This window comes from Uranotaenia lowii, chromosome 3 (genome assembly GCF_029784155.1).
Source record: "Uranotaenia lowii strain MFRU-FL chromosome 3, ASM2978415v1, whole genome shotgun sequence".
Lineage (NCBI taxonomy): Eukaryota > Metazoa > Arthropoda > Insecta > Diptera > Culicidae > Uranotaenia > Uranotaenia lowii.
In genome coordinates, this window is record NC_073693.1 from 246025853 (window position 1) to 246043733 (window position 17881).

At 37.0% G+C, this 17881-nt stretch overlaps 1 protein-coding gene across 1 annotated transcript in view; it reads right to left on the reverse strand.

Moving 5' to 3' along the window:
* LOC129755903 (box A-binding factor-like) overlaps positions 1-17496 on the reverse strand; it is a 33352-nt gene extending 15856 nt beyond the window's left edge. The window contains exon 1 of the mRNA XM_055752603.1: positions 16868-17496. Within this exon, the coding sequence (XP_055608578.1) occupies positions 16868-16889 (22 nt within the window). The 5' untranslated portion in view covers positions 16890-17496. The remainder of the gene's footprint in view (positions 1-16867) is intronic.
* Positions 17497-17881: the final 385 nt, after the last annotated feature.

Sequence of the window (17881 nt, forward strand, 5' to 3'; positions counted from 1 at the left end):
TTGGCATAATACCAATTGTTATCTGTAAATGTAGCATGTTACTAGTTTTTCAGAGATAACAATTAAAATCTTTAAAGCAATGTTCATAAAAGTTTGTGCTAAAGAAGTGGATTTTGCCGTTTCGCTTGAACAAATGATGTCAAATTTCCATAATTCCAACTTGAAGGTCATTGAGCGACCCCTTTGAGTTAATCAAAAGAGCTTAAATTTGACATGGAGCTTTCTGGTAGTCGAAGCAACGATGTCAGCCCCCTTAGGCTGTGATTCCGAAACAGATCCCTATTGTAAGGCAAGGCGTAGTGTAAAATAATTTTAAAAGTAATAGTGTAAAATAATGTTAAAGATGCCAACACTTAAATGGTCGATTGGATCGATATCTGATTTATTTATCCTGAAAGAAAAAGCCACAGCACAGTGGTCCAGAAATGAATTTTAGCGAGAAACAATTATTAGCGTCTTTCCCTCCAGTTTGATGCATTTGATGTCTTAGACAAACTTTTACAACAATTAAAGGCGATCATTTTTACTGGAAAAATTTTAATAATACGAACCTGAACCGAATTTTCTGATTTCTGAGATCCGAATATTGTTTCCTAACTGTGATAAGATAGAGGCCTATTTTATTTTACAATATTGTAGAATATAATAATTCATTAAACATGGTCGAAGACACTACACATCTATCTCTTGAACTGAAAGTTTTATAACAACTTTGTTTCATGAAGTTATGGTGGTCCTAAAAAAATCAGGTTTTTCTTGATATCTTTAAGTCATGATATTTTATCAAAATAATATACATTTATCCTTACGACCATTTGGCCTGACGACCATTCGGCTTAGTGACCTTTCGGCCTAACGACATTTCGGCCTAACATCCATTCGGCCTTACGAACATTCGGCCTTAAGACCTTTCGGCCTAACGACCTTCTAGCATCCATTCAGCATTATGACCATTCGGCTTTGCCACCATTCGGCCAAATGACCATTCGGCCTTACAACGATTCGGCCTTACAACCATTCGGCCTAATGACCATTCGGCCTAATGACCATTCGGCCAAATGACCATTCGGCCTAGTGACCATTCGGCCAAATGACCGTTCAGCCTAATGACCATTCGGCCTTATGACCATTCGGCCTAGTGACCATTCGGCTTCGTGACCATTCGACCGAACATCCTTTCGGCCTTGCGTCGTTTCGGCCTAACAGCCTTCGGCTGGATAACCGTCGGCCGAATAACCCATTCGGCCTAGTGGCCTTTTCGGCCAGATAGCCCATTCGGCCTAACGTCCATCGGCCGAATGACCTTCGGCCGAAAGGCTTTCGGCCTCATGACTTTCGGCCGAATGACCCAGCCTCATCGAAAATGAAAAAAAAAGATCAATAATATTAAAGATAGTGTCGTTTCCATTTTTCTCAATTTAATTTTTCGCTCTCGAGAGTGTTTGAATATTTTGTTTATACATCGAATTTTAATATATTTCCTAAAAATTTATTCCACCATCAGATTTTTCGAATAATCGCTGGATAGGGGTTTAGTTTTTGACTAAAAAGGCTTTGATATTCGTTTCCGCCTAATTGAGCTTAAAATTATTAATTTGATAACATTTTTAAAAAAATAGAATTAGTATTCAAATTTTGTATTTATCCAAAACCAAAATTAAGAACGAAAGCTTCACATTTTCGATTCATCAATACTTCCAGAAATTTGATTTACTTGAAGTAATGTTCAACGGCTTCTTTGCTTAGCTTGATTGATTACTCACATCCACCTTTAATCATTGAATCCGAAATGCTTCAACATTTTTCTTAAGTATGAACTTACCAATGCAAGTTGATATTATTTTTTTAAATGTTTTCGTTACTTGAAAAATATCGTAATGAAAATAAATTTTCGAACTCCACGATCGCAGGCGTGGCTCAGTAAAACGAGTTCCACATCGTTCCACTCCGTGATTGCCCGAACCTATATTGTTCAGAGATTAAATGAATGGATCCTGGGATTGATAGCACATTCACAATGCTTTAACATCAATAATGATGCCGGCCACGATCTAGTAGTCAATGGATAGATTGGAAAGGGATGAAAGTTTAATCTTGTGCTTTAGAACCGAGGTCACCTCAGCATCCTAGCAAAATAATTTTTGTTTGGAAATTTGGGGGATCATATTCTTTAAATCTTTTTAACGAATAGTCACCGTTGGTAAATTATTGATATGCTAGTTTAATGGCATTGCGGTGAACGTTACATGAAGAATTCTTGATAGAAGAATTAAACATCGGAAAGAAATGACGGATAGATAAAGCAGACGCTTAGTAGAAGAAAATTTTACAGGTGTTGAAATTGAGCCAAGAGCATATTTTATGGAAAGTTTCTATGGTGCGTTCTAGACCCTTTGTCCCACATCAGTTGAATGGCTAGATGTGGGACAAAGGGTCTAGAACGCACCATAGAAACTTTCCATAAAATATGCTCTTGGCTCAATTTCAACACCTGTAAAATTTTCTTATACTAAGCGTCTGCTTTATCTATCCGTCATTTCTTTCCGATCTTTAATTCTTCTATCAAGAATTCTTCATGTAACGTTCACCGCAATGCCATTAAACTAGCATATCAATATTTTTTAAATCGGGAGACACTTTTGACTAGTGTGATCAAAACCATCAATCCTCTTCTTCTACCCCCCTACTTTGAGTTTGATGAAATAAGTTTATTTCTTTTTCCCTAATATTATTAACTATCTTAATCTAACATTAATTCATCAATTCAAAATTTAACTTTGATTCACTTGTTTTCCTATGATTGATTTATTTTTTAATGATTGTAGTGATATGCGGTACATGAACAAATTTTAAGTAACTTTTTTAATTGAAATCTCATTTTTAGAGACAGTTTGGCAGTTTTTCAATTTAAAGATAAGTTTAGAAATTAAAATCTTAAAAAAAAAATTTTCTTCTTCCACATTTTTTTTTATCAGATGAATTACTCGAAAAAAATTACAATTCTCAATTCAGAATTTTGGTTTGAATTCCTGACCTTGGTATCAAAAATTAATTTTGACTTCTCCTTGTATTTTTCCCGATTTCGGGTTCTGAATTCTCGGGTTTTCCCGGTTCTGTAGCCACCCTGTTTAGAGAATACTTCGATGACGAACCTACAAATATAGTCTACAATATGGATCAGTTCATAAGCTACAAACCCGTGCAAAAGACAAATTAGCAATTTGTTAATACGAGTGGAATTAAATGCTTCTCAAACGAAGGTTACCAGAATTTTGATTTGATTTAAAAAATTTCAACCCAAAATCCAAATTTAGGACAAATAAATTAATCAAATGTTATACATTTTTTGAATGAACTCTATTTTTCAAAATTGATCACAACGGGTTTGATGACTCAAATAATTTTTAAAATTTGTTTCAAAAAAAAAATTTTTAGGTGTGATATGCCTAATTCCGGTTTTTCTCGACTACGATTTCTTCGTGGTCCTCAATTTGTTAAGTTCAAATTGTGTTTTTAAAAGCTCGAAACGAAAGAATAACTCAGAGCATATCCGTCAGTTTCGAAATTTCGTACGGGGAATACCAACTTCCTCCATTCGCTTGTTCTCGAATATGCAAAGCACATAGTTGAAACTCAGACTTCATAGTGAGAGGACGCATTCGACAATCGTTGAGCCTATTGTGAAGACTTTGCCGTAGTAGCAGCCATTTGCTTTTATCCGCATAGTTTCTCGGCTGGGATCGAAATGGAAGGTATTGTACAAAAACACGTTGGTTTTTCAATTCCCGGAGAATTCAGCAGCTCCATTGCTGGCTGAGATGGCGCCATTTATTAAAGCGCTGAATGCAGTCTTAGCATCGATAGAAAGTACATATCTCATCACGGATCGCATCGCATCAAGTTTTCTTCAGAGAACGCAATGAAGGAAGGGTAATTGCCCCAAAACGCGGAGGTACAGAAGTTTCACTATTCAAACGGATCTACTGTAGAGATTAGGATGTCGGTTGCCGGAGGATGCCTACGATATGTTGAAAGATCGGTTCGAAAGAAGTTCCCACCTGCCTTCATTTTGTAAATTTTTTAAGTGATTTATTCCTCAAGTAAAAACAATAAATTACAAAAGCTTGAAACACTGTGTTGAATTGATTGATTTCATTACTTCGAATGCATTTTCTTTGGTTGACTTATAAATAAAAAAAAGATCAAGTAATTTCAACAGCAGTTATTTCTTGAAGAACCTTCAATGTTTCAATGTTGGTAAAATTACACAAAAAATGATATTTTACTGGAAAGTAACCTAAACAGAAAGCAAAATGTTTCACTGAAACATTACTCCTTAACACTAGAAGGACCGACAAATTGAATATACCTATTCGGACCGTGACCAGTCAAAATGACTGGTAAAGGAGAATTTTTTTATTACATATTATTTTGAACTTTTTTCTTCTGATATTATTTTGTAACTAATTCGGTAATATTTTTGTTATAAAATGGAAATATTTTTTCACCATGGGTGCATGGAATCACCTCATTTTGGCATAGCTGACAATGGCGTGTATGTCATAACTTGAATATTTCAAATAATCATCAAAAAATTAAAATACATTACCAATACTATTAGAAAATCATGTTAATTGGATATAAGATTTGACCATGGGTGCACGGTTTCACTTCAATTCTGTCGTAGTAGATATTTTCTAACACCCATCCCTCTGAAATTTTTCATCATGTTGCTTATTAATTATACCTGATATTGTAGATTTTCAAGCAAAGTTTTTCTATAAGTAGAGCAATTTACCATGTGTGCACGGATTCACCGCTATTCATCCAAAATCAACTTTTTTGCATGCTAAAGGTAAAGAATAAAGGCTTTTATAGATTCAAAAGATAATTTGTGTTATATACATGGTTTTACACTATGGGTGCACGGATTCACCGCATTTTTATCAAATATTGGTGTTTTTTACATTTTTTTTAGAAGCATTTTGACAAATCTTAACTAAACCAAAGTCGAAACCATGTCTTTTATGTTGAGACAAAACGATTTAAATAACGATTTTTATTTTCAGCTCCGTTTTTTTTTCATTCCTGGAAAAAAAAATCTTTCAATATGATCTTGATATACTAAATTTATTTATTTTTTATTACAAAACGAGTTTTTGCAATCGTATATTTATCTGATAAGATGGTAATCGAATCATCATCCAAGAAAATGGAAAACGATTACCATGGATCGAGTGAATTTTAGAAATTATGTGCATCAAGTTATGTCGTGCGACGGAAAACAGTGGAAATAAAAATAATGAATCAACATTATTAAATTTACAAGTTAATTAGTTTTTTCTAAAAAGTTTTTTAATTGGTCAATATTGCATTTAAAATACCTATCACATCTTATATTTCGTGTTCTAGAGCATGTTGAAAACAATTTCACTCTATATAATCTACAACGGCGAATTTGCAGCCAGTCCGTGCACCCATGTCGAAATATCTTAGCGCCAATGTTGCATGCTGGCGCGAATCTGGTCTGGTTGTGTCAGGCTTACTGGGTTCAAATCCCGGTATCGACAAGAAAACTTTAGGGTTCAAATCCCATAAGTGGCCGGCAGGTAAGTTGTGTCTTTATAATATGAATGACTATATAATATGAATGTTCCATCAGTTGCCAGCTGGCCAGGTATTTACACGAGAGCCGGAATACCTGTAAATAAACTAGCATTGGAGATTTGTCGAACCTAATAATCTAAGAATGCATGTGAACACATACTTAGGAAGAAACTGCTGTGAATCCGTGCACCCATGGTGGATAACCAACATATAAAATATATTACGTGCACCCATGATGAAATATCATTTAAATTATTCAGTTTAATAGCTTATGTTTTCAAATTTGAAAAAATGTGTAAACAATTCATAATTTTTTACTCATACTAGTTTAGTATAAAACATATTTATCACCTAAAATAACTCAATTACTCGAATGGACAGTTACAAAATCTAACATAACTTTTACAAATCTTGATGAAATTTCGCCAAATTTTGACAGAAAGTTTGATTATAGTTAAGCAACATAACCGACCAAAAAAATTGGGAGTAAAGTGCTTGAAGCGCCACACAGCGGTCAATCCGAGAACTTTTTCTATAAATTTTCAGGACTTTGTATCGAAAATCAATAATTTCATAACGAATGACACACTTCTGCTCACTATAAATCAACTAGGGCTCATTTCCTTGAATGTAGATTGCAAATGAAACCAAAAGCAAGCAAAAAAAATTTATCTTGTTTGAGTTATAGGGTTTTGAATTTCACCAGTCATTTTGACTGGTCACGGTCCGAGTGTCCATGGCGAAAATTTTCTCGCTTATTAAAAGAGCTAGTGAAATAAAAAAAACACAGTTTTGTAGAGATTCAAAATTCATGAAAAGTCATGTTTTTTGCGAATTTTTAAAGCGAAGTATTTAAAAGATATTCAGCAAACAAAGTGTCCAACCAGTCATTTTGACTGGTGCGGTCTTTCTAGTGTTAATATACGAGGCATTCCTTCCGTTTAATCAAAACCGTAAAAAAATAATTAATTTGTGGTTTCTCAAAAATTGACACACATTTAAGTGAGTACCTATTTCCTTTGTGTTCTAAACATAAAATTTCAAAAATATTCTCTAATTTCCTGATTCTTATAAAAAAAAGAACGACTACTGGAAGAAAGCCAAAAAAATATGTGATTGTGATTGGAATTATATTCGGAATTTAATGTTTTCTTAACTGACTGAATCAACGACAAGAATTTCAAAAGATCATCAATCAAAATTCAAGATATAAAGATAAGATAGGATTTTTTTTTGCAAATTTTAAATGAGATACTAATATATGGATATTTTTCCAATTGAAAACATTTATTATGTTGGAATTAAATTTCCAACATGTTAGGTATATGTAGAAAATAGCGAAAATACTTAGCTTCAATATTTCCCAGAGAACATGAACGGTTTACAACTGAAACAAACAAAATTTTATTTGATTGTGATATGTACCACCACCTCGTCCTTGGCGAGATACGACTGAGAGTTGCACGTGTCCAACGGCGCGAGGAGAAAGTCGGGTGTCGATACGACGTCCGCCGGTTGGAGAATCCAGAGGTGAAAAGGGCATACGTTGAACAGCTAGAATCCCGAGCCTCGGAGCTGCCGACAGACGGAACAGTCGAAGAACAGTGGTGTGGAATCAAGAATGCCTTTATCACGACGAGCCATGGTACTCTCGGTAAAGTTTGTGGACGAAGGAGTGAATGGATGTCGGATGAAACTTGGAGGATGGTTGATGATCGGAGAAAGGCGAAAGTCGGAATTGAGCAGGCATGTACCGGGTCAGCCAAAGCAGCCGCCCGCTTACTATATGCGGAGCTGGAAAAGGCAGTTAAACGAGCTTGTAGACGAGACAAGAGAGCCTGGACAAACTCCCTAGCCGAAGAGGGAGAAAGAGCCGCCGCCATTGGAGATATCCGATTATTATATGATATTTCTCGCCGCCTTAGTGGTGCAAGGACTAATGCAAGAATGCCGCTGAAAAACCGAGCAGGTCAGCTGCTGACAGATCGAACAGATCAGCTCAAGCGTTGGACTAAGCATTTTGATCAACTTTTCCGAGTTACAAATAGCAATCGCCAACAGAACCCGCAGCTCGAGGCGCCCACAGTAAAGGCAGAAACACAATACAGCGTCGGTCGTCGCGTCACGTCAGCGGTCAACGCTGTCGATAAGTACTAAAACGCGGATGCGACGCACCCGACAATTTTTGCATCACAATTCAGCGTCAAGAGACATCTAAGATGTCTCTTGACGCTGAATTGTGATGCAAAAATCGTCGGGTGCGTCGCGTCCGCGTTTTAGTACTTATCGACAGCGTTGACCGCTGACGTGACGCGACGACCGACGCTGTATTGTGTTTCTGCCTTAAGCCGCGTTAATGGCGTCAACTCGGAAGTGCCCTCGCTGGCTGAAATAGAAGCGGCAATCAAGGACATGAAATCCAACAAAGCGCCTGGAATCGATTGCATTCCTGCTGAAATGCTCAAAGCCGACCCTGCCTTGTCAGCACAAATGTTGCACCGTCTTTTCGCTGACATTTGGGATACTGCAACATTCCCGGCCGACTGGATGCAGGGTATCCTCGTAAAGGTCCCAAAGAAAGGAGACCTAACAGAGTGCGGTAACTGGCGTGCCATAACTTTGACTTGTACAACCCTCAAAGTACTCTGCAAAGTGATCCTGAACAGGATCCAGGAGAAAATCGACGCTACACTCCGACGGCAACAAGCTGGATCCGATCCGGACGATCATGTGTGAACCACATTACAACGCTACGAATCATACTGGAACAAATCAACGAATTCCAGGACTCTCTTCTGCTGGTGTTCGTTGATTTCGAAAAAGCATTCGACCGACTTAACCATGAAAACATCTGGGCGGCTCTAAGGCGACGAGGGGTCCCAGAGAAACTAGTCCATCTCATCGAAGCACAGTACGAGGCATTTTCGTGCAAGGTCTTGCACGACGGTGGCTTGTCCGAACCAATCCCGGGCACTGCTGGAGTGAGATAAGGATGTATTTTGTCACCGCTGCTTTTTCTCATTGTAATGGAGAGATCTTGACTGGATCGATTGACTGTAGACCAAACCGAGGATTGCCGTGGAATCCTTCAACCATGGAGCAACTGAACGACCTTGACCTGGCAGACGATATTGTTTTGCTCGCCCAAACACAACAAGACATGCAAAGCAAACTCGACGACCTCACCGAAAGCTCCAAGGCAGCAGGTCTCAAAATCAATGTCGGAAAGACCAAATCGATGGAAATCAATACAGAAAATCGTTCCAATTTCGTGGTAGCTGGACAACAGGTTGAGACAGTGGAGTGCTTCCAGTATCTTGGTAGCTGGACAACAGGTTGAGACAGTGGAGTGCTTCCAGTATCTTGGTAGCCAGATTACGCCTGATGGTGGTACCAAGAAGGACATCGAAACCCGGATCAGAAAAGCCCGATTTGCGTTTGCGAGTCTCCGAAACATCTGGCGATCACGCCAGATCTCTCTACGAACTAAGATCCGAATCTTTAACTCAAACGTCAAATCCGTTTGCTGTACGGGTGTGAAACTTGGTGGACATATGCGGTGACGACGCGAAAACTGCAAGTTTTTGTGAATCGCTGCCTGCGGAACATCATCCGCGCTTGGTGGCCTGGCAACTGGATCTCAAACGTTGAACTTCATCGCCGGTGTCATCAAAAGGCGCTAGAAATCGAGATTCGGGAACGTAAGTGGAGATGGACTGGGCACACGCTGCGAAGAGATGAAAACGAGATTTGCAGAGAGGCGCGTGACTGGAATCCAGATGGGCATCGAAGAAGAGGCAGGCCCAAAAGCTCGTGACGGCGAAGTCTAGCCGCTGAAATCCGCACAGTTGACGAGAACCTTGGCTGGCAGCAAGCGAAGACGCTGGCTCCGGATCGCCAGCAGTGGAGATCTTTTATCTCAGCCCTATGCACCGGTCAATCGGCGCTGGACCCTTAGGTAGGTAGGTACTCATACATCTGTTGTCACCATAATGGCCACAGACCAGCATTTTACATTGACGATCCTGCCAAGAGCCCCGGAATGACTAACTCAGCGTAGTGGCATTTTTTGAGTTTTACAGGAAAAATAAGACCTATAAAAAAGAATGGCTTGTATCGGTATAGATTACCTTATAAGGCCGGAGCAAATCTGAAATCCTTCTTATGTTACTCGTAGTTGAAATATCTTAACTTTAAGCTCTTGAATTTTAAATATGATACTATTGGATGTTTGGTGACTTCTAACTTTATTCGGGTGCATCCAAATAAAAAAAAATCATCAGGAACCCTCAATGAATTCTAGCGATCTTTAATTTTGCATCATAACTTTTTTATGGACACACCCTGAAAGCCCTCGAAAAAAAACTTCCTAATCAGACCTCTCCTCGCTAAAAAGCGCTATACATATCTCTCTTGTTTCTCAACCGATTTTTACAAAATTTATAGTTTTGGAAATCTCGTAATGTAAATATGTTTCTCAGACATTATTCAGTTACAGCACTTCAGTTTTCCGTTTTTCAAAGTCCAAGAAAAAAAATTCGAAAAAACATGCGTCGGAAAACAGACGGTAGTTCAGCTACGGAATGCTAAAAAAATCACTTGGTGTCCAAGAAAACAGAAATTAAAAGCTAAACGTTACACATCAGATTTATTTTAATTTTTAAGATCATAACTACAAAAAATGTAAAAAAAAAGTGTGAAAACCGTACTTTTTAATCAATGTACCGTCAAAATTGTTAAAGTCAGAAAAAAGGATTTAAAAGTTGACGTAATTTGGCAAATTTTCGCATCTTTAGATTTTCAAAATACGTAGAATTTTTGACGAATTTACAAAGGTAACTGTTTTTTAGAACTTTTTGTCAATTTGCCATTTCTTAGATTTTTTTTGCACTTTAATTCAGCTTTGCACTGTATTTTGAGTATATTCACGCAAGATTTTCGCAATAAATTTATATTCATCAGAAAGGCAATTTCATACCGATTCTAGTGGTGTAATAACATTTGCAGCGCTAATACTTTACACACATACGATAAAACTAAAAATTAATCAAAAAAATTAGACATTACACAAAGTTAGGTAGGTTCAGCGTGTTTGGTGCAGATAAAAAAGAGTGCCTAGGCAACGTTCAACGCCAAAATACTCAACTGTTTCGACACACTCTATTATTTGGTCGTTTTTGCCGCCTATTTTTTTAATCCACCTTTGGGAATTAACAAGCAGATACTCTTGGTACCTAGTTTCCGCTGAATTGTGAATGTTCAGAAAGTACTTTTACTTTTGATAAGCAGAATGAACAGTTTTTTAAATGAAAACAACGTTTTTTACCATTAACAATACGGTTTCAAATCAGGATCCAGCACGCTTACAGCAATCTGCGAGCTGATGAATTCTGAAATTCAAGAAATGGACACAAAAAAATTGTGAGCGGTCTTTTTCTCGATCTTAAAAAAGCCTTTGACACTTTAACCTACGAAGTATTGTTGAAAAAACTTGAGTGTTATGGTATAAGACGCTTAGTCAACGATTTAATGCGCAGCTATTTGTCAAATAGAAAGCAATTTGTCTGCTTAGAAGAAGAAAAGAGAGAAGTTGGAGGTTGGTGTTCCACAAGGCAGCAATATCGGACCCTTACTTTTCCTATTTCACAAAAACGATCTCAGTAAGCTGCCGTAACGCGGTATAGGGGAAGGGTTTCCTAAATGGGCCTATCGGGTTAAATGACCCTACGGCTGTTTGGCGAAATGGCTGACTAGACAGCTTATCTGACCGATGCATTTTGAGGGTGATACGCTTAGAACATAAGGCAAGAAAGAATTTTATGAATTTATAAACTCAAAAAAATTTAAAAAATCATACAAGGTTTTGATACATTTTGATGTAAAATTTTGACTTACGTAAAGAAGTTTGAAACAAAAACTAGGATGGTTTTTGTTTCTTACTCAAATGAACTAAAGAAAATAAACATATTTCAGCTTTTTTGGACGTTTAATAATGATTATTTAATGGAATAATAGAGTGTTTTTGTATGCATCATGTTTGTAAAATGCCTCCATCCTAAAATAACAGGTTAAATAGAATAAATAAATGATTTTTACCACTGAACCTTCAAATCTAAGCTCTGAATGACATCTTAAGAATGAATTGGAGATCTAAAGACAGATTTGATAAAATTTTTCTCATGGATGAACTGCCTCCATAGTACGGCAACCCTAACTTTTGTTTTATTCCACAAAATTATAATATACATAGATATTTATAAAACTGCAGCTTTGTCATACGGAAATTATTCCTTTCCAGCAGTTTCAATGAAATTATACGGAAATATTGCCCAAAAAACAGAAATTTTGTTCAAAACATATATAGGCGCATTTAGCCCGCACGGTTTGAGGTTCGGCATTATAGACAACACTTACAATAAAATCGTTTTTTAGGAAACAGAACAAAATTTAAACATAAAAATTACTCCATTGTATAGAAAACAGATGCCTGCACACGTGTATATAGTTTTTGTACACATATTCGACGTGATATTTGATTAAATCAGTGTTCTGCTTAATAGGCGCATATAGCCCGCTCCTCCCCTACCTCGCTTGCTAGCCGTAACACGTTCATCACGTTGCCTAATAAAAAAATGTCTTAAAAGTTATTAGGAGCTTTCTCTTTCAAATTTGTTAGAAACACAAAGTTTTAAACAGCGGGATGCTAAAGTGATATGTGAAAGTAACCAAGTAGCAATAAAATAAAGCCGTCAATTTTACTGAGATATTGGATTGATTTTTTGTGAGTTCATATACAGTTACACCTTTTCGATAACTTGGCACTTTAAAGTTGATTTGTAACTTTTGAACGGCGCAATAGATGGCACTGTTTGTAGTTAATTTTTAACGTATTTTTTGGTGATAGCATTTGAAATTTTACACACTTTTTTGACGATTTTTTGTTCGAGCTTGTACAACAGAGAACAGACGTACAAGCTAGCCCACGGAACTTGTGTAAAAATTCCAACCTCCTTTTTAAACCAATTTTTGTTTTTTGGCTGGAACACCAGATGTCTCCAAACACACCAAAGAGAACTGTCAAAACAAAACTGAGAAAAAACAACAAAATTTGAGTCAGTTTTAAACAGGTCGAATGGGCTACTAGGCATGTTTCAAGAAAATTTCTGTTGGAGCTTCGTAACACATTCGTCATGTTGCATAAAAAATGTATCCTAAAGTTTATTCGCTATTTTCTTCAAACTTGCAAGAAGTACCAAATGTTGAACAATGGGATGCAAATGTGATATGTGAATGAAACCCGCTTGAGATGCCTAGAATCAGTACTGCTGGGTGAGAATAATCGTCAAGATTGCTCTTATTTGACTGGGCATAGCCGATGCCTCCTGAAAGATTATCGAAGTCAGGATAATCTTTCAAGAAATGCGAAAGCTTGATCCAAAAGTTGTCAGTTATTTGTGCCGCAGTAGTACTAAAATAAGAAAGTAAAATTTTGCCAAGTTAAAAGTAGCTCTTAATAATCACATTTATCAAGCAATAAATTGAAGCCGTTCGTTTAACTGAGATATTGGTAAATTTATTCATGAGTTGATATACAATTGCGCCGTTTCGAAAACTGAGCACCTCAAAGTTGATTTGTAACTTATGAACGGCGCAACAGATGGCACTGTTTCCAGTCAATTTTTAACGTATTTTTCTGCTGATAGCTTTTGAATTTTTACACACTTTTCTGAAGAGTTTTTGTTCGAGCTTGTACGTCTGTTCTCTGTGCTTGTACTTCTGTTCTCTGTGCTTAAAATTCCATGTTGCTATACGACGAATAAAGAAAAAAGCTTAGTTCAGGGTAAATAAGGTCAAATAACACTCTACTCAGATGGCTCTAGTGAAGTGGTTTTCAAATTATTTTCCTTCACCGCCCTTTTGCTAATTTTTCGAGCTCAACGCCCCCCTGAGCAAATTTTTAAAAAATCTTTAAAAAAATGTATATTGGGTCGTTGAAAAACCATAAATTTTGGACATTTTATTGTAGTAAAATTTGCAAAGGTTTAACGAAGTACATAAAAAAAGTGTTATAATTAACTTCAGAAGACTGAAAAGCCAACATATAACCTATCAACTGTAAAGCAATACAAAACTTAAAATTACATCAAAATAAATTTCTTCATTCCTCGAGAAAAAAAAATCCCAGGACAAATTCTTAAATTTGACAAATAAGTAGGTAATAATTAGTGGTATGAATAAGGTTTAGCAATTGCTTCGGTAGCTTTTACTTAGCTCGAAATCAATCAAAGCAAAAGTCCAAAGCATTTGCTTAGTTTGGTATGAATAAACATTTGCTTAGCGGATGTGTACTAAAGTCTTAGAACATAGCTTTTGCTTCGAAAAATAGAGCTATCCAACCATCAGAATCTTAAGTTTTCTAAAGTAAAAAGAAAGAAGACGATCAGAAAATTGAAAAGTACGGCTAAAGTAGCCTTGAAGTCGACGAAGCGGGCGGTGCGTGTAAGAACGACCGGATTTTTTGTTAATGCGTGCTCGTATGTTGATATTTAAAGAAAAATGAATACATATTCGAATATTGTCAAACAAAAAATGGCCTAACTTTAATATTTATCATAAGCTCTCCCACATGTATTCGGATCGGGATAATCCGATGTATAAAAAAAATAGGCAATAGGCGCGCATTTTAATTTAGATTTTTTTTAAATCTTAGGATTATAAAAAATTATATAAAAATGAGAGATCTGTATAATGTTTTAAATTATTACAATTTATTTCTTACTTTGAGCCAATTGGGACTTCTTCCACTATAGCCGGATTTTTTTTAATTTGAAATATTTACTAATTGATTTGTTTATTGTCATCTTAGACGAATGATTTTATACAACGACAGGAATATGAAAAAAGTTGGGTTATCACTTCGACTTTTCTTTATCCATGTTGAAAATACCTTTTTGAATTGTTTTGAAGTGAAATATTGCTAATTTGATAAGTTCATGACGTTATTAAAGAATTTTTTATCGGAAAAGTCTGCTACCGAGCATGCTTGGAAAATAAAGCAATTGCTATGAGATTTGTCGAGCAATTGCTTTAGATTTGAGCTTTATTCATACCAAACTAGCTTGTTCTAAAAGTAAAAGCTCCTGACTGAGAAAACAGCTGTCAAAAAAAACTTTATTCATAACAACCGAAGCAATTGCTTTAAGCGACTGCTCGATTCAGTTTAGCAAAAGCAAATACTAAGTTTTTTTCATACCACCCAATAAAACGTCTATCTGAATTTTGGTAAACAAAACTCTTTTCCAATTTAATTTGCTATTATTGTTCGCAAAACAATCACTGTTAATTCGGTGAAATAGCATCAAAATTATAATGCATGGTTTTTTTTATTGGTAAAGATTCGAATGAATGATAAGTCTCAAATAATATTATAGAAAAAGGAAATTTTTAACAATTATTTATGAAAATTGTAGACTATATTTGATAACTGTTACAAGTTTTGCAGGATTTGCGGGTCTAAAAATTTACGGGTCTTAAAATTTTACATAGGTTCCAACAAATGGATTAGACAATTTCAGTAGAAATCAACTTTTGATGTTTGATCATGAAAAATTGCAGAATTTAATTTTTTATCAATTGAATTAAAGATCAACTAATCAACACTTTCAAGCATTGTCATCAAAAATTTATGCTTTTGAGTAAAACCCAAAATAACTTACAAAACCATATCAATATATAAATCGTAGACGAAATCTCACATAACTCTGTTAACTTATAGATTTTTTATAATTACCCTTGTTTTCAGAGTTCTTCAATGTCGTTTTATTGTTGGGCCTTAGACGTACTCATTGTCATTTAAAAACTAAGTTGTTCTGTAATTTGAGAAATTGTGAATTTTAAAATGAACCCACCGCCCCCCTGAGCCCTTTCAACGCCCACCAAATTTCAAAGTTGCGCTCATCGTCCCCAAGAAACTCTAAACTCCCTCAAGGGCGGTAGGGACCACTCTGAAAACCACTGCTCCAGTGCCTAGTCAAATCCGACGGCAGATTAAAATTTTTGAGAAAATTTCACGTAAGATAAATTAAGATAGTAAGATATGTGAACATCTGTTCCAATGGCGGATTTTCTTTTCACAAAAATCATAAAATATAAAAATGTAGTTCTTTGTAATAAACAAAAATCTCATCAAGAGAATGCATGTCTCGTTCGAATGAACAGCTCCTTCATAAGAAATGTTGTCAGTTGGCTATTATCATCTCTATTAACCCAGCCATCATCATTCAAGATTCAGATTCGTAAGAACTATTCTCAGTTGGTATCCACTGGTAATCCAACAGAATATTCGCAAATTTTTAACTCTTTTGGTTTACTGTAACTAAAAGGTCACTAAAACACGCTCAAGATTGTACGGCATTTTCCTTAAAAAAAACAAAATTGAATAACAATAAATGATTGTGCTGTTTTGTAGCGCGAAAAAATGTACGCATCGATTTTATTTCAGTAAGTAAGTAGGCACTTCAAGATCATTATCCTATTTGTAAAAAATTTGAAATTGAAACCTTGAAAAAAATACTACGTTCAGTCACAAGCAATCAGTAGTAAACGTGCCACCTGTATCAGTTCCTGTTGAACTGCAACGATATGTTTAGGCATTGGTAGACCTAGGGTACATTTTTATGGCAAATGTAGTTAAAATCGAAAGATAAGCTATCGCGCTAACTTAGTCTACCACGGCAACGGAATTCCCCTCAAGGACGTTCGTCGTCGCCATCGCTTCTGTGTTAGTATGTATGCTAATATGTATGGAAACAGATAAGCAAAAGATAAGCGACCAGCGCGAGCATCCCGATTTTGTTTGCAACGTCACAGTCAGTTAGTTAGTAGTTGGTTGGGGTTGATATTGTGAAACCCAGAACCATATTTTCACATTGATTACCCGCTGATATCCCGTTATCAACTGGGCAGAGTCTCGGTATTGGCCCCCAGAAAGAGCGATAGTAGATTCGCTTATAAATTGTAGTAATACTTAGGTACAAATGAAGTGAGGATCCGTCGGGTATCAGTTAGTAGCATGTTTGTCTGTCAGGCAGTGGTGTTATCATAACGCCACCACCCTGCCGGCGGCGACCGGAAGATAACACAATCTCAGGAGAGCGTCTACTTTCGAGAGGGTAGGTGATAACAAAATCTATAAATATGGCCTTTTGATTGGTGGACAGACGGAGTGCGATTGGCGAGATCGGCCATAGAAGTCACTTACCGAAATAATCCTTACCAGACATCTTGCAGCCGGTTCTAGGTTGTTGTCTGTGCCTAGTTCGATCGAATCTGCCCAGCTTAGTCAATGGTTGACCCTTATCAAGATTGGCACACACGTTTACCCACGGGACTTTCTCTGGAACTCTGGAGGTTAACGGTACAGAGAGCCAGGCCGGCAAAAACAACAACAAGCGGTGATAAAATTTATCAGCAATTTTTTTTTTCTTCGTTACATACGAAACAATCCACGAACGGTACACGAACACACCCGCGCGGCCTTAGGCGGAACTTAACTTGAAACGCGACGTACTCACGGTTTGCCGACAACGACGACGACGTCGTCTAGCCTATTATCAATATATAGAAGATAAAAACGGAACACGTTTTCCTTCTGGCCACAAACCGTATATTTTGATAAAAAGCAGAAATTTGTAATCAGTTCCTTTCGTCACAACAACTTTTCACATATACGAATCCGGGGCCACTGCAGCGGACACTTAGGAGCTTCTAGCCGTTCAGTGATTGTTCAATTCCGGACTGATCAACACGGCTCGGTACTACCGGTACTCGCTAGAGCAAATCGCGAACTCGCGTCCAAACTAACTCTGCTTCGATCGGCGACCTGTGGCTGTGCGGTTTGTTGTCGTGGAGGATCTTTCATACCATACGCCTTCTCGTACCGTACCTCCTCTCATGAACTCTCCTTCTCGGTGCACCACATAAACATTTGAGTGCTCCAGTCCGAGTCCGAGTCCAAGTCAGAAAGCTGTCATGAGTCCGGGTGGCGTTTGATTTGCTACGACGAGATTTGTGTGCTGTGTTGTGTAAATAGGGATTCAGTCCATCAGGCCTACAACAGGCTAATTGCGAGACGCGCAAGTGTTCAGGAAAAGTCATCTCGAGCGAGGAAAACATGTCCGCCCAGATTTCTTTTCTTCCCTCACTCCCGACCATCATAATCAACATGGTATCGTCGGACGACTCGGACCCACATAATCTATGCTCGAAAAAAAAA